At 43.6% G+C, this 20,283-nt stretch overlaps 2 protein-coding genes across 2 annotated transcripts in view; one reads left to right on the top strand and one right to left on the bottom strand.

Annotated features, from left to right (window-relative positions):
- Positions 1–4,988: 4,988 nt before the first annotated feature.
- On the bottom strand, positions 4,989–8,522 carry LOC142413083 (uncharacterized). The gene is made up of 4 exons (XM_075509129.1): positions 8,363–8,522; positions 7,583–8,236; positions 6,790–6,900; positions 4,989–6,623 (listed from the first exon to the last, which is right to left on the bottom strand). The coding sequence occupies exons 1-4, from the start codon at positions 8,520–8,522 to the stop codon at positions 6,502–6,504; spliced, it is 1,047 nt and encodes a 348-aa protein (XP_075365244.1). The 3' UTR covers positions 4,989–6,501.
- Positions 8,139–20,283, top strand: part of YEATS2 (YEATS domain containing 2) — a 51,949-nt gene continuing 39,804 nt past the window's right edge. The window contains 7 exon segments of the mRNA XM_075507458.1: positions 8,139–8,589; positions 9,117–9,226; positions 12,353–12,450; positions 12,558–12,650; positions 15,689–15,931; positions 18,131–18,246; positions 19,473–19,634. Coding sequence (XP_075363573.1) covers positions 9,127–9,226; positions 12,353–12,450; positions 12,558–12,650; positions 15,689–15,931; positions 18,131–18,246; positions 19,473–19,634 — 812 coding nt within the window. The 5' untranslated portion in view covers positions 8,139–8,589; positions 9,117–9,126.

Here is a 20,283-nt window from a genome sequence, read left to right as displayed (position 1 = left end):
TTTTGAATAGTATGGCTGAAGTCTGAAAGTTCCTAGGTTCATTCTTTGCTCACTGCAAAGTATCTCTAAACTATTCAAGGAATAAAGGATTATGAACTCTGGATTCTTCTGCTTTTCTGAATCACATTATAAATTACCTGATAATAGAGGTGGGGACTTGGGTTGCACCCTACAGCTTATAAATTGGTCTTTCAGATATCTCATCTGCAGAGATGGCAGAGTACCCACCAAGTATTTCTTGGCCTTTCTTTAGACAATCACTCTAGCACAGTTAAACTACTGTATAAGCTGCTTGGCCACAGATAAAGAAGTTCTGGAAAGGTCCCTCTTATCACCAGAAAAATATCTGAGGACCTGTCCATGTAGCCATATGAGGTAACTCCCACATAATGTGTCTTGGCTAATTTTGAAGCCTAGGAAGTGCCTGTATTTTGATATCCTCCCCCCCCCCCCCCCCCCTTTTTTAAGTCCTCCTTAGATTTCTGTACTAGGTCTCTATTTCCACTACAGAGTTGTATAGTTGAGGCACAAGTTCATAAAAACTGAAATAGCACTTGAGAGTTGGAAAATGAATAGGATTGTCTGTGTACCAATTTCCTGTTAATCACCAAAAACCTCAGGAACTGCCTTTCAAAGGAATTCTGAGGACAGCAGCCAGTAAGGAAGTTGGTCAGTGCCAGGGCAGAAAAAGAAACATAAGGCCCCTGCAGAGACAACCCTGGCCTCAGGGTTCTGGTCTCCGTGCTTGCTCAGGAGGGTGAAAACAAGCACCATCTCTGGAACGTTGTTTGTTCCACTGGACTTTCTTCATCTGTTTTCCCAGACTATTTCTTCATGAGATGGAAATTCTGACCCTCAGTGAAGCTATGCCAAACTGGGAGTCACCATTTTCAGTAACATATGGTCATGACTTTTAAAGAGCACTGGGAGCTGCACTTTGTGATGCATTAACTTGTAAACTCAGGAAAGGACACAAACTTCAGTTTCTGGCTAAATACCAAACACTGCTTTGTATATGTTAAGAATACTGATAAAATACAAATCTCTGTGTATCAGTGATGTAATTAGGAAGTCAGTCCCTGAGCATGTACATTCACATTGCCCTAAAAAGAAAGTCCCTTGGTAATGTAAGACAAACGAATCAGATAAATTAATCCTTTTCTAAGTTTCTTGTGTTTCTGCTTGCCAAGTGTTACTTTGAAAAGGTAACTTCAGTACCTGTGAATAAGGTCCATTGATAGCAATGGTAATTGCCTAGTAACTGATGTTATATACAGTGTTAGTATATAATTTGTGCCATCATTGTAAATGAAAATGTAAAAAATGATAGGAATGCTTCATTAGCGATGCAATTTGAAAAATACTCTCCTTTCCTTTAATTTCCTTCTTGTTTGTATTAAGACTTGTAATGTTAATCGTCATGCTAAACTGTTTTTAAACATTCTTTATTCTGTAGGTGTAGAACAATGTCATTTATGTATAGGTATCTTTTAATCTGTGTTTATAATACTGTACTACTCTGTAAATAACAAGATACTGCTTTCTATGGTTTTGAAGATTCATTTTATAGTTTAGTTGTCTTTTCTTAACAATTTATGTACTGTTACCTATTATTTTGAAAATTACAGTGTTTAGTGAACCAGTAAATGCAGAAATGTAGATGTAGAAGAAAACTGCTTACAATTCTTGAGAACCTGTATTCAATGCTCAACAGTTACATGTGTGGAGCATTGCTAAAATGGCAGTTATTCATGCAATGATTTCCTTAAAACAAGCAGTGAATATTTTTTTTTGCTTGTTAACTCTGCAAATAATTTGCACTTACAGCCTGCTCTGTTAGAACAATTATTTTTAGATGTACTAGAAAAGAACAATTCAACTTTGGTTTAATGAAAAAGTACCATTTTTCTAGAAGGATGCATTAATTTGGAAGTTGCATTCCTGAGCCACCTGTTCTCCGATGCATTTCACTTAGGTATAGATGAATTCAAAGATGTAAACTCTCACTGTTATGCATATCTAGCTGCTTGCAGCTTATGGGCTTGAGCAGCAAGTTGGGGTTTTTTTTTGTCTCAGCTAGGAGAGAAAATTATTAATGTCATCTAGTATAATCAAAAGATTTCCATCATAAATGGTAATAGGCTTGGCAGCTCCAAAGTAGACACACCTGCACAAAGATGTAACTTCAGTCTAACCATACATGGGAAGAGGGCTCAAGTATCTCCAAAGTCACACCTGAAAAACAAATTCTAAAAGTTGTGTAATATTTCACTCCACTGAAAAGGTAATTACTTTTTAAATATTTCACTCTTAAAAAGAAATGGGAGTAAATGTTTTCCTTCTCCATTTTGAGGTCCACTTCATGAGTTACATCCTTCTGTTCTTAGCAATATGTTAATTGAAAAGAAAATTGATGCTTCCATGCAGCCTGGCTTCCAGAAGGTTCTGAATAGGCAACTCCAGTACTGCATTATAGTGCTGCCTATAGCCTTCTGCTTTTAGATACACCATGCATTCCCTCATTTTACAGCCATCAAGCATGTAACATTGCCTGGTAATCATTTAGTTTTACCTGTAGGCTCCCTTCTTGGTAATGCTTAAGTAGGCATAATTTGTGGAATATCTTCCATTTGTACCATCAGGTGGTTCGTTTTATACTATGTACCTGGTATGCATTTTGAGGATTAGACACTGTGCTTTCCACTCTAGCACCAGGGGTCCAGAGTTGTACTGATACTTTTTTTAATTGGCACCAATGCAGTTCTCGTCAAAGATTGCTTTTGTTTCTACTCTCTGAAGCGCAGATATCTTTCATGCAGGTTTATGTTGAAATGGACCCTTATCATAATTTACTCAAGCTTTTAAAATGGTATTTTTAACACTGCACATTTTTGAGGGAGGCTGACGATGGAGGAAGAGAAGGTGCTCACCTTGACAGAGGTTCAGAGAAAGCTTTGGTCACCTGTGCTTGTTGGTCACTTGTGCTTGAGAGCAAGGACACTGCTGACTGTTCCAGCTTCTTCCTCAAAATAGCTGAGTTCACCACATTATCTTAGATTATTACTCAATTTATCCTGCTTTTGTTTTATTTGAGCTGCAAGGACAAAACAAGAAGCAGTCCCACTCCCTGTGACTTCAGGTTTCCCTCCTGCCCAAGGCACGGTGATGTGCTGGAGCTGTCGCTCTCAGTGGGTAGGCAGAGCTGTGAACTTAGTCCAGCTCCAAAGAGAGACAGGAGAGAAACTCATAGGGGGCGTGAGAGATGCCAGGAGGAAATGAAGTGCGTTTGGGGTTTGTGCGTTTGACTGGGCTTGCTGAAACAGAGACATTCTGGATGCTCATAAGTTTGCAATTCCAGATGCTGAAACTCAGGTGGTAAAAATATTTCATGTTTGTCAACTCGCTGAAATCAGCTGGAGCGATAAAGATGCATATGTGCTCATGGTCTTCTAGTGGCAACATTCAAGAAAGCCAAAGGTTTATTTTTCCTAATTGCCCAACTGGACAAGTATATGTGGCTTTTTCCTACCACTGAAGATGCCAAAAGCCAATTCAAGAGCATTAAGAAACTTGATCACTGTGAGGCAAAATGAATGTTTTCATCTGAACGTAGTCTCATGCACACAAGAAAGTACAAATTAAATGGTTTGTTGCGCCTGGTTAAAAAAATTTAAGCAATATATACTCAGAAAAGTAGTCTACAAGGTAAGATGAGATTTTAAGCAGAAATTTGCTATCTGGTTGGGAGCCAAACAGTGAGGATTTTTTTTTTTTAATGTCTAGCACGCAAGTTTCCTCAGTGTTGAATTATTTCAGGTGGCATTAATAAAAATGGATCTCCCTGTCAGTTTATCATGATTGTGTCAGTGCTACGAGCACTGCCACAAAATGGTAAGCAGCCTGCTACTAACCCCAAACCAGATGTGTGAATCACATGTTCTCTGCATGCTGGCCTTGCATCAGCTGTCTTCCATAACTAATGTTACACATAAATTCATGTTACTCAAAGTATATAGCCCTGATAACATTACTAAGAACTCTATTTACAGGAAAATTTTTTTTTTCTACTGTAGTGCTCCCGTCTATGCTCATATGTTTATGTGTGCACATCTGTGCATGTGAATAATTTTGTGATCATCTTCTGATAATGCTGTTGTAAGTAATGCACGTAAAAGCCCCTGTGTACAGCATGTTGATAATGTAATTATGGCTTACTTTGTATTATTGGTTCCAAAGAAAATAATGTGTGTTAATTTTGAAAATACCTGTGCCTTGAATTCACTATATTTTTATCTATTGTGAAAAAGAGCTTGGATTACTTCTCCCACTTTGTTTTCTTTATTAGGATCAGTCTTACTGTCCAGACTGTTGTCCTTCTAAGAGAAATAAATTTTGCTATTCATTAACTAGAATAGTTAAACCTCTTGTTTAGAATATGCCTAGAATGCTTCCATTATTACAATGCTATGGCAGATTTAATCTAGGGAAATGAGTATTTGTTTGTTTTTTCCTATTTTTTGTTTCCAGCACTCCTTGGTGACAAAAGGATTTGAGTTTAGTCTTTGACTTCCTGTCCTTAACATGTACAGTTTCTTGGTTTAGTCAATAGCCTCTATGGTATTTCTGAACACTCAGACTTGTCAGTTGTGAACCTCTTGTTCAATATACTTAATATGAAGCAATAATATGGTGCAGCATGGCAATAAGCAAAATCAAAAGACTTGAATGTAATGTACTATTACTAATTTCATCTGTGTAAATGCTGGACCTATGAGTCATTCTCCTTTTGGTGTACCTGTAGCAATTTGGAATCAGATTAAGAGGAGCTGCTTGGCCATGGAAAGACAGTTTACCTCCTGAACTCTTATTCATATGATATTTTATCTTCACCTGAAATCATGTTTTAATTTTCCTTTTTTTGCTGAGGAAGACAGCAGTTCATGTTATTCCTTGCCAGTTCCTTTATTTACTGAAACATAAAAGGCGTAGTTCCGCAAAGAGCTGATCTTGTCTTCAAGAACAACCTGGTGCAGCACAAATGACATTTGAACAAAAAAAGCGCAGACCACTTACTCTGTGCCAGACTCAGTGTAACGTTATCTCACATACAACATTAAGGTCTTCAGATTGTGCTGACAGTAGAAAAGTGATTTTGTAATGTAGCACAATTGCAGTAACACCTGTTATATTTAAGTATCTTTCTTGCATAATTCTTTGGAAGTTTTTTAAAGTTCTGTGTACCTAATAAACATTTGCCTTTTGAATAGTTCACTGTGTTTTATTTAGGTTATGAGAAGGTTCCAGGGTGGGGCTTGGTGATCAAGGAGAAAACTCCTTCCTCTTTTTTTCTGGGTCATTTAACTTGTTGGATTCTGTCCCTTTGCAGTCTCTATATCCATCCATCAATCTGTTCTTCTGTTTCCCAGTCTAGGTGTTTTCCCTGCTCATCTTTCTGTCCTCATCATGGAACTTACTGTTGACATGAATAAAGGCAAGCTGGAGGCTGTGCAGAAGAGTAAACTTAAAAGAGAAAGAAAACTGGAAAAATGATAAAGCAGGGGGGTGGGATGTGAAATAGTGGTTAGTCCTGGGTATTGCAATGGGAAAAGGATATGAATGGACTTGGAAGACAAAACCAGCATGGGAAATCAGGAAAAGGTAACATAATGCTAGGGAGGTAACTGGAAGCAATACAGGTTGGAAAGAATCCTATAGAAAGTTTATTCTCCTAAAATTAGCTACCTGGCCATCTCAAGGTTCCACTTGCAGATGGCAGGGTAAGGGTTCAGACTGTGATGGGGTGGTACCACTGCAGTTGAACTGATATGAAGAAAGTATTTGGTTTAATACCCCATTTTTTATGGATTACAGCCATCTTTCATGTATTTTCAAGTGGAGTATTAGCTGTACTCCTGGCTTCCTCTTCCCCATAACGTGCATTCTGGATCTCAGACTCAGAACTTGCCCTTCACATAATCCTAGTCTTGCCTTCTTCCCCAAAACATTTCTTTTAAACCTTGTGGCAATCAAATACAGTTTCCATAGCTTTGCCCTGTAGCCCACTGAGATCTAATCTGTATCACAAGTCTATTCCCTGTGCGGTGTATTCAGATGTGGGGTGTTCTGGATATACCAAAATAAAGCCCAAGGCAGTGGGGCCCTGATATTCAATATACTCTGTGTCTCTCTGACACAGAGAAATAAGTATAAAGAGAAGCTCTTTGTAGAAATGGTGCCAGACGTTCTACATTTTAATATAACTTACTTAAAAACACATGGTGATGCTGCTGCATCTTTCTTTTCATGTTTTTTTCTGCAGCTTTGACCTGCAGAGAACTGAAGTAGCTGCACTAGTTTCAACAGTTTTGAACCTACCCCCACAGAGATGAGAGAGTCTATATGTTGTACTATTGAGATATAGTGGTTTTCAAATACCTTCTAACATGAAGTAAAACTTGGCAAGCCAACAGTGTCTGCTGCAGTTCTACAGTGTGGCCAGGCTCATTTACAGCAACCAAGTGGCTCTTGCCGTGGGTGCCAAAAGTAAGTTATGACCAAGTTCAACGCTTGCAGAAGTTTACTTTCCTGAAAGAAGTAATGTTGCCTGAAAGGGAATCCACAGACTGCAAAGCAAAGGAAATACTTTTGAGGGCTGGAAGTCCATCTTAAGATACTTTAAGTTTTAAACATAGTCAGCTGGCAGCAATATTTTAACAACAGCCTCTTCTTCCTCTTTCCATTAAGCAGGAAAAAGGAAGAAAATAAAATTGAACTACATTATAGACATACTTTTCCTGATGAGTATGATACAAGTTTGATTATAAGAAGAGTCTCCATCGATTTGCCATAGTTCACATTTGTTGCTTGGTAAGAAGTCAGAAAGCTGTTGTAGTAGTGGTCCTGAAATCAGAAAAAAAGAGGACTTTAAGGGCTAAACCTTGAACATTCAGCATACGCTTGCTAATTAGTGGCCTCATAAATAAGTTTGCAAATACATGTACGAGCAGGACGTTAATTTCTGCTGGTTAGCAGCTCACTGTGTGAACCATGACTACCACAGACCAAAGCACCATTTGCCATTAGCCACACCTGACAGAGGTATTACAATCTGGCCAAAACCAAACACAAACTGTGGTACTAACTACAGTAATTTGAACAGTTTCAGCCCTGATTTGAGAGACTATGAAATATGGTGCGTACTAAGTACGATATAAGATTTTTTTTTAAGCCCATCCGTAAGGAGACAAGTGCAAAAGCCTTCTGCACACGACAGGTAAAGGCAGGCCGGGGCCACCACCCCAGTTGTGTGAGGTGATGCCGCACTTGTGGGCTTTTGGTATCTTGCATCTCAGTCAGGCCATGCATGCTCATTTCTTCGTTTTTTTTTTCTAATTATACTCCTTTCACTGATTATTAAAGTATCTTCTTCAAATTTCATTACTTAATAAAATAAGGTTGCTTCAGCCATTAAGTCAGGATTAGGCCAACACATGAATCTATCTAAGCAGAAACATTGCAGGGTCGCTAATCTCGTTTTTTTCTGGTGTTGAGGGTAAATTACTGCCCGCAAACCGTTCGTTACCTCCGCACGCAACACTGGAGAGAGGCGCGTCGGGTCTCCACAGCGGCAGCGACCGCGGCTCGGCCGCCTCCCCCCGAGGGGCCTTCCCCGCTCCTGCACTCGGGAACCGGACGGCCCCGCGCTGCCTCGGGGCTGGCGAGCGAGGCCCTGGCCTCCGCCTCCCGGCGAGGCGGCACCTGCCCGCGGCGGCAGGTGCGGAGCCACCCGGGGCGGTCGCCGGCCCCGTCCCGCCCCTTCGCCGCTGTTCGCCTGCGCGGGCCCCGCCCCAGCCGCTGACGGGCAGCCAGGCGCACGGCCCTGCGCTCATGGCGGCGGCGGCGCTGCTGGCGGCGGCAGCGGCGGCGGGACGGGGCGGCGGGGGCCGGCGCTGAGCGCCCCGGGGCGGCGGGCGGGGGCGGCCGGTGCAGGCGGAGGCGGGGCCGGGCGGCGCGCGGCGGAGCGCGGGTGAGCGGCGGGGCGGGCGGGGGAGGGGGAGGAGCGCGCGGCCGCGGCGGCTTTGTGTGCGCGGGCGGGGGGAGGGGAGCGGCGCCGGCCGCGCACGTGGGCCCGGCCGCGCGGGCACTGCCCCACCCCCAGCGCCCCCGGGGCGTCCCGCCGCCGCCCGGCCGGGCCCGGGCCGGCTCTGCCGCCGCGCGGCTCCCCGGAGCGCCGCGCCTGTCGCGGCCTCGGCTTTACCTCACGCCTCCGGGTCCTGCCCTGCGGCGGCGGGAAGGCGGGGGGTGGCGGCGGCCGGGCGGGGCGCGCTGGGGGCTGGGGCCGCCGTCCCTCCTGGGCACGGACGGGCCGTGCTGCGCCCGGGGCCTCCCGCCTCTGGGGCCGCGCAGGCGGTGGGGAGTCGCTGCCTCTTCCCACGGGAAGGGTCGTGGTTCGGGTTAAGCAGCTTTCGGGGGGGAAAGCCCGCGCCAGGCGCGGTGGTGTCACTCGGCAGCGGGGCGGCCATCGCTCCCCAGCAGCGCAGCCAGGGCGCAGGTTAGTGCTGAGGCACCTGTGCGCGTCCGGCTCCGCAGGTGAGGTCGCGGTGCGTCGCTGTCTCCCACGTATTTGGGGTGCGGATCGTTGGAGCTCCCGGCTCGGCGATGCCGAGCATTCCCCCGTCCAAGCGCATGCTGCACACCAGAGGTGGTGGTGCCTGTGCTGAGGGAAGCCCGGCTCTCCTGAAGTCACCCATCAGACCACAGCTGGGTGTCCTCTCAGATGCCAGCGCAGACCTCGCTGGCGGTGGGGCACAGGGGGCTGTGTGCTTTGCTTCAGCAGGCAGCGGTTTGCCATTGCAGCACTGCTGTGGCTGTATGCACAGGCTGTGGTGAGCTTCAGAGACCAGGAGTCAGTTCAAGCTCCTGGACCATACAAAATGGGAGCAGCTCTGAGCTGTGCAGCTGTGGGTTAACCTGTAGCAACTGGGGAAGGAAGTGTCCCAGCTCTTTTGGGAGGTTCCCCATGGTGACTCCCACAGCTGCAGGAGAGGGTTTGAAGCCTGCCCAGAAGATTGCTGTGGGTGAGGTTAATGCTTTTGTTTTTCCTCTCGGTGGAGTAGTGGAGAGAACATGTCTGGGATCAAGAGAGTGATTGTGGAGAAGGACCCCGACTATGAGGAGATCACCGTCACACATCCCAACAAGCGTCACAAAGCAGCCGAACAGTCAGGTAGGAGCTGTCTGAACTGAAGGCATCTTCTCCCAAGTGGAATTAGAAATGCTATGGATGTGCATGCTGTCTGCAAACAGGTCAGGAAAAGACTGGGGTAGGAGCTAAGGGGTCAAAGGGCAGAAATTGAGCAAGGGAGCTAGTGATACCTCTGTACAGCCAAATGAAGATGTGATTGTTGTACTTGGAGCCATTCCTACCTGCTAGCTGAACTGAGCTTCAGTACAGCGTGAGGATGCAGACTTTGGTGCATGATAGGAGCTAGAACACGAGCTCTTCAGGGCCCCAGCCATGCACTTTGGGGCCTGTTGCTTGCTGAAGTATTTGCCAGTGCATCTTCCCAGCAGTTACCTGTGCTGAGATGTGCTCCGACCTGTTCATCTGTTTTGCAGTTGAAGTCTGCTTCCAGAAAGATTGGCAGTTTGTTTACATTTTGGGGGATACAGGTCGCAGTACAGCGTGGCGCAGGGGAGGGGGAAGAAATCCGTGACCCTGCAGTAGGGGTGAAAGAAATCCACGACCCTGTGTAGGTAGACTGGCTATTGGAAGATGACAGATGTTTGCAAGAGTAGGCAGATAAAGTGAAATGGAGCAGCGTAGAAGGGATAAGTTAGGGAGAGGGAAGGTGTTTTGAAAGGTGCAAGGGAGGAGGAGGAGGAGCAGCTACCCAACTGAAGGAAAGGTGGATAAAGAAGTGTAGTGGAGAGAGTAGCTGTATGAGTAGGTTTGCATTTGGCACGCTCAGATACGCTTGCTTCGGGAACCAGCCTGTTGGCAGGGTGCCTGGGACAGGTTGCAGTTGTCTCTGGGCAAACAAGAGTAGAGCTTCTTGCCCCTGGGACAGGGAGTAGGCTAGTGATTTTTGGCATAGCACAGCTAGTGAGAGCATCGTGATGGGAGGAGCTGATGAACAGGGAGGTGAGAAAACCAAAGCTGGCTGTGGGGTCTGAAGAAGATCCAGGAACAGAGCAGGGTGCCAGAGCTGCCAATTGGAGAGGGACAGATGATGGCTTTGCAGGTGATGTTTTGGAGGATGGCATACAGCTGGACAAGTCTGAGGAAGCTGAACTCTGGGTTGAATGTGTTGCTGGGTAGGTCCTGTCTGCCAGGTTGGTTAGGGGCCCTGACAGTGGAGCTGTGCTGGAGCCTGACATGGCAGAAGAGCATCACCACTCCCAGCTGCGTGCCCTGCCTGGCTGCCAGAAGTTGCCACCCTCTGTGGTGAAGTGTCCCAGGGACTGCAGATGGTTTTTTAATCTGCTTCTGAAACGACTTTTCAGAAGGTCTTAATAATTAGCAGGCAAAGTCTTAGGGCCTTGGAAAACTGTCCTTGCCAAAGTGAACTTTATGTTCAGGTCATTCCTGCAAGCTGGCTTCTTTCTTCCTCTCATGGAAGATCTCCAACTTTTGATACGGGAATTCCTTAAGTATACAAGTTTCACTAACATGATCTTAATTAGGGACTGTGGTTGACGCTAAGCTAGGAAAAATATGAAAATAAAGTGTTCTTAAAAGCCTCTGTAATACAACCACAAATCCTGAAGTGCTTTAATTGTCATAATGCTGGTGTTGCATGGCATCAGTCTCGGGAAGAGATGTAGTTGTCCCTGTCTGAACTGTACATCTCATACCTTAATCTGTTTGGGTTTATTTTAAGTGTAGCCTTACATGTGCATTTCCGAGGCATGATGTTTATGGTTTGAGGAAAATTATATCCCACTGTTTTTTAATTTTGCAGTACTTGTACAGATTTAACCATAATTCTGTTTTAATGTAGGCTTGAACTATTTCTGGTCCTAGAATATACATATATATATATATATGGATATCTGGAAATAAGTGAAAATATTTAGGATACCCCTGTTTCAAATAGAGCATCAGTTGCCTTACTCCTTTAAGTAGTAGGTACCTGATCAGACAGTAAAATTATGTATGCTAGCTGGAACATACCAGCAAAGTTTTGACTTGCTTTTGATTTCTTTGCTCTTTCTATTGGGATATTAGAAACCTCTTCAAACAGATATCTACCCTTTAGTCAAACAAATGCTTCCTCTGAAGCTCAAAACAAAGTCTTGGTGCTGTTGCCTCCTATTCCACATAGAAAGAACATGAGATTTTTTTCAGAGGAACCTAGGCTGTTTCTCTGATCTGCTTTGCAGTGGGGTCACTGTGCTTCTCATACAGGCTGGAGGACCTTTTCCAGGCTTTCTTCGAGAAGTACAATTCCTGTTTTTCCAAGTTCTTGTTTAGAACTTACTAAAAACAGATGTTATTTGAACCCCCTTGATATAATGGAGGTGACTTAAAGGAAGGGCAATATTAAAGTCTTCGGTAGGTGTACAGTAAAAAGAATTGTTCTTCCTATGTTTATGCATGTTCTAGAAAAACACAAGAAGATGCCAATTTAGTTCTTAGCTGCTGATTTGCAGTAAGGTGTTTGCACAGTTTGAAATATTAAACAACATGCTTTCCACCAAGGTCAATAAACTCCTGCTGAAAGGCTAAAATTTTTTGACTGCCGTGCTGGAAGAGGATTTTGTAAAAGGTAGACTAGCTTTCGATAATGTAGTTTCCTTTGTGGGATATAAAAAGGCTTGTAGACACTCTCGAGCAGGCTGCACTTCATGCCAGTGCTGAACACGTGAGGTATTAGTTTGCCTTATTATTGCTGCATGATGTGGTGTAAATTTCCTGGATATGAATTAAGCCAAAGACAGCAGAAAAATACATGTAGTGTTCCAGCGTACTCCTGCGCAATTGCAGCAGTAACTGCACTTGGCTGTAGCACATTGGAGCTTTCCTTTTAGTGTTTACAGCTTTACTGAGACAGAAGTAAACAAACTGGTCGTGTTCTCTCCATCTTCTGTTATTTGTCATCTCAGACCTAAAAAGGAAAAAATAGCCCTCCACATAAACCAGCTTTTAAAGATACATGTGGTTTTTGTTAAGACAAACTACTTTCTTTTGCAGAAAAATGATCCTTCCCTTTTTTTGTGTGTGTGCTGAACTTACTATCCCTTCACTTCTCACTCCATAATGATTTCTGATCTTTATTTTTTCAAATAGAGCCTCACAAATAGATAAATACTTTCTTCTTCTTTATTTTCCATGTGTGCCCTTGTACAGCTCGAGATGTTGCTGTGCAGAAGATTGAGACAATTATAAAAGAACAGTTTGCAGTTGAAATGAAGAGTAAAGAACATGAAATTGAAGTTATAGATCAGGTATAAAGGTTTTGTTCTTAAAAATACATAAGATCCTGGTGTATTGGGGTTTGGGGGGATTGCTGCAGTGGTTATCCATTACTGTATGTTACCTCTTCTTTTCATAGCGCCTGATTGAAGCAAGAAGGATGATGGATAAGCTGCGTGCCTGTATTGTGGCTAACTATTATGCGTCTGCTGGTCTCCTTAAAGCTGGAGAGGTAAAAATTACTTTGGGATTAATAAGACTTTAGGAAATATTTGCTAAAGAAGATGTGTAGTTCACTGGATATTCAGCTGATGGTTGGTTTTGAGATGCGGTTTTCTGAAATGGTGGAATATGATCTGCAAATGGGGTGGCAGTGGGAAAGGAGACCTGTGCATCACCAGTTGAGCCTCAGGTACTTGCAGTTGAGCAGTTGAGTTCAGCAGCACTTGGTTCTGGTTTCTGAAATACTCTGTGCTTTTTTCATCAGTTCTTGTGTGAGAGCACCTTGCTTCTCACACACTGCACAGTTTCTCCTTGCAAAGCCCTGAAAAGTGGGGAACATGTTTTTAATTTCACAGGAGGAGAGTGGAAGCAGATGGATTTTGAAACTTCTCAGGAAAAAAAAAAAAATCAAGATTTCTTGAGTCTCAGGAAGTGCCATGAAACCATCCTCTCTTTACCCTGGCAGCCAGTCTGTTAATGGTTTTGTGAACAGACTGATGGCAGTAGTGAAGCAGGAGGTAAATCAAAGAGATATCACAGAGAGGTTAAAAATTCACAAGGAGATTAAAAAAACCCCAAACCCTACTAGGTAAACCCCAGTTCTGAGCACTCTGTCTGTAACAGGCTGGTAATTGCAGGTTGTTCATGACTCCTGCAGACTCCCGATTGACATGCAGTTCATGACCAGTTTAGGTATTTAGTTACCATCTATTCAATTCAGGGAGTTGATCTAATTTCCAGTAAAGAGCTGATTTGGAAAGATGTAGATGGATGCCGCAAACCTCGGCTTCCCTCTGGTACCATGAAACTTTCTCTTCCAAGCAATGACTTGCTCTGCTACTGCTGTTTTCTTACTGTGATTTCCAGAAGACTTGGAGGGGGGTAAAAACAAAAACAATCCAGCTTGTTTTTCCCTCGCTGAACTTGAGTTGAGCAACTGGAGTTGAGAAGGATTATGGTAGTATTGGGAGGCTTGGAGATCCCTCCTCCCCCCTTGATTTTTGTGTAGGCAGCTGAAGAATGTGAGCTGGGTTCTGATCTTTGAAAGTGCTTTTATCTGATGTCATCACGTGTCAGCAAGAGCTTGCACTGTCCCCTGTTCTTTACTTGTTCTGCCAGGCAGGGTGTTTGTTTTTTCCTTGCTGATTTCCACAGTTGGCAGAAATAATAACTTCTGTCATTGTTTTGAAGTGTTCACAAAACTTACTGGTGCATCCTTGTTTTGTTTAGTTTTCCTGTAGTTTTTATGAGCTTATGGTTAGCGTAGCTATGTCTTCGATTGCATTTTTAATTTTTTCTAAAAGTCCTGATTTGCATGCAGGCTAAATCAGTTCTCTTTTTGTTTTCAAATTGTTACTGGTTTCAGTTTTCTTTGTTGTCTGTTTTAATGTGTGGTTAATGTATGTTTGACTCGTTTGGCAGTGAATTATTGTCTTGTTTCTGCTTCTGGTAGAATGGGAATCTTTGTAGTTTAATCCAGAACTTCTAGGAAGATGATTTGCAAATTCCTAACCTGTTCTCGTAAATATAAACAGTTCTTCAACCTCCTGCTGCTGGGTTTTTGAGGCTTATGATTCCAGTTTGATTACAGTTTATTACGTTTTCCCACAAATTAGTGGACAAGGTGTTGGTCAGTTTACTTGACTAGAGGTAAAAAAAAAAAAGGTTCTTAGTGGTGGTTTGGTTTGTTTTTTGGGTTTTTTTGGTCATGTTGTGTGTGTCCTCCCACTGTTGGATTTATGGATATAACACCCTTAAGTGCTCTTGAACAGGTATTGAGAGTTGGTAATTGCTTTGCTCACCTACCTAATGGACAATTGGAAAGAAAGCTCTCAAATGGACCTCTAAAGTTCAAGGTGGATCAGTGTTTAACTTCACTCCTGCTACCACCTCTTGAAGGCAGTTCTGCTGCTACATAGTGGCGCTGGTATCTGTCCCTGTGCCACCCCGTCCATCGCGTTGGCAGAATTTTGGATCAGGGAACTTAATGTGGATTAAAAATAACCCTACAAAAGGAAAAAAAAACTTCAAACAAAAGCAACAAAAACCAACCAAACAAAAAAATCCCAAATCAGTTTCTTGATTTGTTTTTCTTTGTGACCTGCCCCCTCCCCCTGAATAATTGTGCCAGCCTGGCTGATCCAGGTGGTTTGGGCAGGGAAGAAGAAAGTGTCTTTCAGCTGGTACTGCCTGCAAGAAAAGCTGTCAGTGCAACTCTAGTGTGAGTCTGTGGCTTCAGGAGCTGGAGTGAGCTTATCCGTCGGTGCTCTGCTGTTGGCAGAGGGGTGTTCTGCTGCCTTCAGTTGATTCACCATCAAACCAAGGTGACAGGGAGGACTGATGGCTGGGAGAAGTGGCCGAGGGACACCTGCTTTGAGTGATGGGTGTTTTCCTTGCTACTTCTGAGGTTAAAAGCAAATGCAGGAAAAAAAAATAAATTGGGCCTTTGTCACAGTAATGAAAAAAAAGAAAAGAGATTTAAACACACACACACACACACATGGTCCATCCTCCCCCTTGCAGGTTTAGGAGGATCTAAGATTAGCTCTAAGATGTCCATTTTGAGGAAAGTTTGAAAGCATGCCTAAGCACATTATTCTTTATCCTCCGTTAAGCTTTAGGAGCAGGCAGGGTGCTAATATATGTAGTTTGCCTTATAGGCATTGGCAAGACTGCCAGTCAGTATCAAAACTAAAGAGCCTGATGCATTTACGTACCCTCCTTGCCTGCAGGAATTGGGCAGCTGTGGTCCCACAGGCATGGGAGCTCTTATTTCCAAAGGGACAATAGGCTGCAGTCCTCCTTTCCAAAACCATGTGGGTTTCTGAGATCAAAAGATCTAAAGGAACAGATTCAATTTGGGGTCCTGTTTCTGTAGAAACGTTGTAAGCTTTTATTTTCTGCGGCATATGTTTTTCCTGCAAGGCAGCTGATTAAATATTTGCTCTTTCTTCATATGCTGACTTTTTGCTCTGCTTCTGGCACAGCTTTGTTTTTATCTGGGCTGCAGGGAAATAGTGACAGATCTGCCTGACCTCTTTGTTGCAGGGGACCAGGCCATGTGATGCAACAATTCTTAATCACCCTTCAATCAAGAAATTCTTGGAATCGCCCTCCAGATCATCGTCTCCAGCTAACCAGGGCTCAGACACTCCATCTGCCAACCACTCCGAGAGTGACTCGCTCTCTCAGCACAATGACTTTCTCCTGGACAAAGACAATGGCAACTTGGATGCAGATGAGCGGCTGACAAACAGCCTGGACCAGAGACAGAGCAGAAATACTGGCCGGGTAAAGTAAAACTTGAGTGGTGGTCAAGTTGTTGGAGGTGTGTGCTCTGTCTGGACTCAGTGCTGGCACCAGGAGCTCTTCATGTTTTCACCCACCTTGCTGAAGATCTGTTTCTTACCCTCTCCAACCACTTGCTCCCACTCTCTCATCCTGGCTTTGCTGTAAGGCTAACTGAAGTGTATGTAACTTGGGTAACTCCTCTTAACTCGGTCTTGCCCAACAGAGGTCAGCCAGGCAGCAGTGATAGCATTCGTGTTAGCCTGGCTATCTGCCGCTGCCTCAGTTGGTAGCCTCTGGGGAAGGAGGTGTTTCACGGCTTGAGCAAAGGGTTTTGCTCTGCAGAGGGAAGTCAGGTCAGGAAGGGTAGAGCCTGGAGAGAAGAGCAAGATGTGTCATTCCCAGCAGTGTTTTTAAGAAGCAGTGCTGCTGCCTGGCCCTGGGTGCCCATGGGGACTGCATTGCTTAGAGTGGTTGAACCACTGGAGTTTGGGGTTTGGCCTCCTCAGCAGCCTGTGGAGAAAACATAGTGACACCGGTGGATTAGCTCACCCTGGGAGCATTAGCTGGTAGAGCCTGGGTGCATAGTTTGAGTTGTTTTTCTCTTGGTGGTGCTGCTTGCTGTTGTGCTAATATCACTGTTTGGTTAACTGAACCAGACTGACCCAGGTTAAAAATACCTTCTTTCATTGTACCCCCATACTTTTTTCTGGGTTATTTTTGACCTGGATCCATTCCCTCTATGGCTCGCTGTGCAGCTACAGAAATGCTTCACCTGTCAGCTGCAGTTAGCTCCACTGGAGAGGCTCTCTCACTGGCTGTAGGTGAAATGCAGCTTGCTAGGTGAGATGAAACTCTTCAGTTTCCTTTCAGTTCCTTTAAGCTGTCAGGCCTGCCAGAGGAGTACAGCCTCTAACCCAAACTGGGGATGGGTACATCTCATTGCATATGACTACATTCTGCAACTGAACAAGTTGCAATAATACGTGGCAGAAAGAGCAATGATTCTGCCTCTATTGAGCAGCATTGATAACAGGGCTGCAGTTTGCTGAAACTCTGCCCAGGGTCCTTAGCAGAAGGCAGATATACAATATATAATGTGGACCCACCTATATCATAAACCACCAGACCAATATAACTTGTTTCTGTACTGGAGGCATTGATGGAGCAGTTGTATTACTTGAGTGTAGCATGTTGGTACATCTTCAGCCAACGCAGCCCATGGCCCAGAGGTGGCTGAGGGCATGATGAGGAGCAGGAGCCATCCCAGCCTTCTGTGGCTCCTTGCTCTAGTTTGGAGCATCACTGACTTAACAGAGGAGGTGTAGCGGTTCCTGGTGAATCCACTGCTCCCCACGCTGACCCTCATCTGACGAGTGCTCAGTGGAGTATGCTCCAGGATGCTGCAGCACCAACTCTGTTGTTCACGAGAGGATGGCAGTCCCCTGGACAGCTGCTTTATCCAACAGGGTTATAGAAAAGCCTCTCATTCCTGTGCAAACAACAGTGCAGCCTACATTGGCCCTGTGGGCAGTCACGTCATCGTTTTACCAGGGAGTCTTGGCCACTGCTTAATAGCTGAGGTTACGTTACAAGGTTGCTTAGGCTGGATTTATTATGCCCAAGAATTGCAGTGGATTTGTAGGCTTATCTAGATGTCAGTGACATCGTATGGCTGACTGCTATCCCTGTTGAGTTGGAGCTGAATTCTTGTCTCAAGACCAGCCTTGATTCTTCACTGTGAAGCAACGCTGGAGTACCTCAAAGCAGCAGAGGCTGGGAATGAGAAAGATTTAGATTTTCAGAAGCCACTCATGGGAGATTTAGCTTTGTTTCCGATTAGTGGCCAACACGATGCCACTCTAGCAATGCTTGATTTTTTTCAGATAGTGCAGTGGCAGTGCTTTTGAAACCCAAGCTGAAATAATGGCTCAGATCCATGGTATGTCACACAATGTATGCTCAGTTAAGCCATGCAGTGTACACTTGGCTAGATAGTATATCATTGTTGCATGCCTGAGTTGCTAAACGTGCCTAGATAGCAATTTAAGTATTTTTAGGGATGATTCATTGTTGGTCCCTCATTTAACTATGCAGGTTTACTTTTTTTAACACCACCTTGCTTTTCTAGCGCCAAACAAAATGATGTTTAAGAGGAATGTTTGGGTTTTTGTTTGCCTTTTTTTCTTCCCCTACCCTTAGGACAGTTCGGGTGTTTCAAGCTCTCAAAAACCAGGACAACGAAGTGCCGGACTGTCAAATGATGAGACTTCACGGCTTTATGTGAAGAAAACGATTGTGGTTGGCAACGTCTCCAAGTTAGTATCCAGAGTTTGAGGGATGGGCCTTTATTTCAGGATCAAATGGAACAGGAGGTTAAAATTAGGAGACAAATAAAATTGCTAGGCTGTCACAATGTGAGGTATTGCTGTTGAATAATCACTGTACCCAAAGCTGCCCTCCTTGAGTGTCTGCATGAGTTTTTTTGTGGAAGGAATGGGTGTTTTAGTAGTTGCTTTATTTTTATTTTATATATATATATATGTAAAGGTTTTACCTTAAAACCTCCATATATATATATATATGGAGGTTTTAAGATCTGTTTCTTTCAAGGGGGAGTCTTTCAGCCTTTTCTGACCCATTAGAAATCCCAAGATTTTCCATGAAAATTTGGAAAAGCAAGTTGTCCTAATGGCTAATTCAGTGGGTCCATAGGGACAATGTGTTTTTTTAAAAAACAAACAAACAAACAGAACCCCAAAAAACCCACCAGAATGAGGAAAATTGTGAAAGTCCAGCATAGTCTGAAGAAATTCATTTGTACAGTTTTTATTTATAGGTTGTTTTGTTTTTTTTTTTTAATTTAAGACAGGTGAATATACATAACTTTTGAACTTTGAGGAAATTAGTGAAGAAAGGCATTAATTTTAGGAAACTATGGACAAGTCTGGGTTTTAACTCTCTACCCTTGCACTACTCAAGTCAGTCTTTTCCTCTTGCACAGAAAGTAGCAAACATTTGCTGATGAGACTGGTGTTAGAAATGCATCTTGAAAATCTACCTAAGCCTGGACCAGGAACCAAGTATTGATTATGAAGCTTTTTAAAAATTTGTAAGAATTGTTATTTTTTTGTATTTATGGTAGCAGAGTTGCTGATGTTGTGATCTGAAGTGATTTGACTTCTCGGTATCTCAGAAAAGAGGGGGAAGGGGATTTGACGGCGGTAGAATGTTAAGATTAAGCCTAATTAAGAAGCAAATGTTTAAATGGACAGATTTCATATGGCAGTTGTGCACTAAAGTTGAGGAAATGTATTAGAAGCATAGAGTAGATTATGGGACCTGTATCTGCTTCTGGAGTTCTTCTCAAGAGCTGCATGAACCATCAGTGTAAGGAATAATGAGCAGAACCATACAGGGCACAAGGTGCACATAGGCATTTTACCATCTCTAATTTTTTTGCCTAATCTTTCCCGAAATACTTTTTGTGGTATTTATCTATTTAGGATTTTATCTTGTGTTTGTTTTTTAATTTCTTTGCCAGGTACATTCCCCCTGACAAGAGAGAAGAAAATGATCAGTCGACCCATAAATGGATGGTGTACGTCCGAGGCTCTCGGAGAGAACCCAGCATAAATCATTTTGTCAAGAAAGTTTGGTTCTTCCTCCATCCCAGTTACAAACCTAATGACCTGGTAGAAGTGAGGTAATAAGGAATTATTCCAGTCATTATTCCAGTCTTTATGCTTGCGAGGCTTACTATGACAAGTTTCTTAGAAAGTTAGCAACTTCTTTTCCTGGTTTTGTATTCCATGTCTGTCTTTAACCTCTGGCTTGGATTGACTTACTCCAAAATAATAGTAAAAATAAATAAGTTTTTATGTAGCAAATGTGCTAAACAGGTTTTTTTAAATTATTTCCTCCTGAAAAAAAACATTTAATTGTTGCATTTCATATTATTTGTGTGAGTTTGTGCATCTCTTGTATGCATTACACTGTCTACTGTGCAGGTTAGGCTTCTGTTGTTAAAAGAGGTGTTCTTTACCTCCCACCCCATCCATTGTGGAAAAGAAAGAAGAGTCTCAGAAAGCTCTTTTGTCCTTGGTTTTCATGATACATGTGCATTTGGGCAAGAAGTCTTACCCCTCTCCCAAATATTTCTGTACTATAGTGAGATCAGTGGCATTGGCTGCATGCTTCAAGGAATTTCCCATCAGTGTAATGGTGTTGGTGCTACAGAAACAGGGCAGCTTCTCTGTCCTCTCCCAAACCTGTATTCAAAGCTGTGACCCTAATGAGAAGAGCGGGGTCGGTCCTCTGTTGACTGCTGCAGGGAAATGCCCTGTCAGTCTTTC

This window comes from Mycteria americana, chromosome 7, assembly GCF_035582795.1.
Source record: "Mycteria americana isolate JAX WOST 10 ecotype Jacksonville Zoo and Gardens chromosome 7, USCA_MyAme_1.0, whole genome shotgun sequence".
Classification (NCBI taxonomy): Eukaryota; Metazoa; Chordata; class Aves; order Ciconiiformes; family Ciconiidae; genus Mycteria; species Mycteria americana.
This window is presented reverse-complemented; position numbering and strand designations above follow the sequence as displayed.

Excerpts from the sequence above, each read along its gene's own strand:
- LOC142413083 (XM_075509129.1), bottom strand. The coding sequence starts at position 8,522 with ATGGCCGCCCCGCTGCCGAGTGACACCACCGCGCCTGGCGCGGGCTTT. Across the intron at positions 8,237-8,362 it reads CCCCGGGCGCAGCACGGCCC|GCGCGGCGCTCCGGGGAGCC; the intron begins GTCCGTGCCCAG and ends AGGCCGCGACAG. Across the intron at positions 6,624-6,789 it reads TATCATACTCATCAGGAAAA|TCTGTGGATTCCCTTTCAGG; the intron begins GTATGTCTATAA and ends TTTGCTTTGCAG.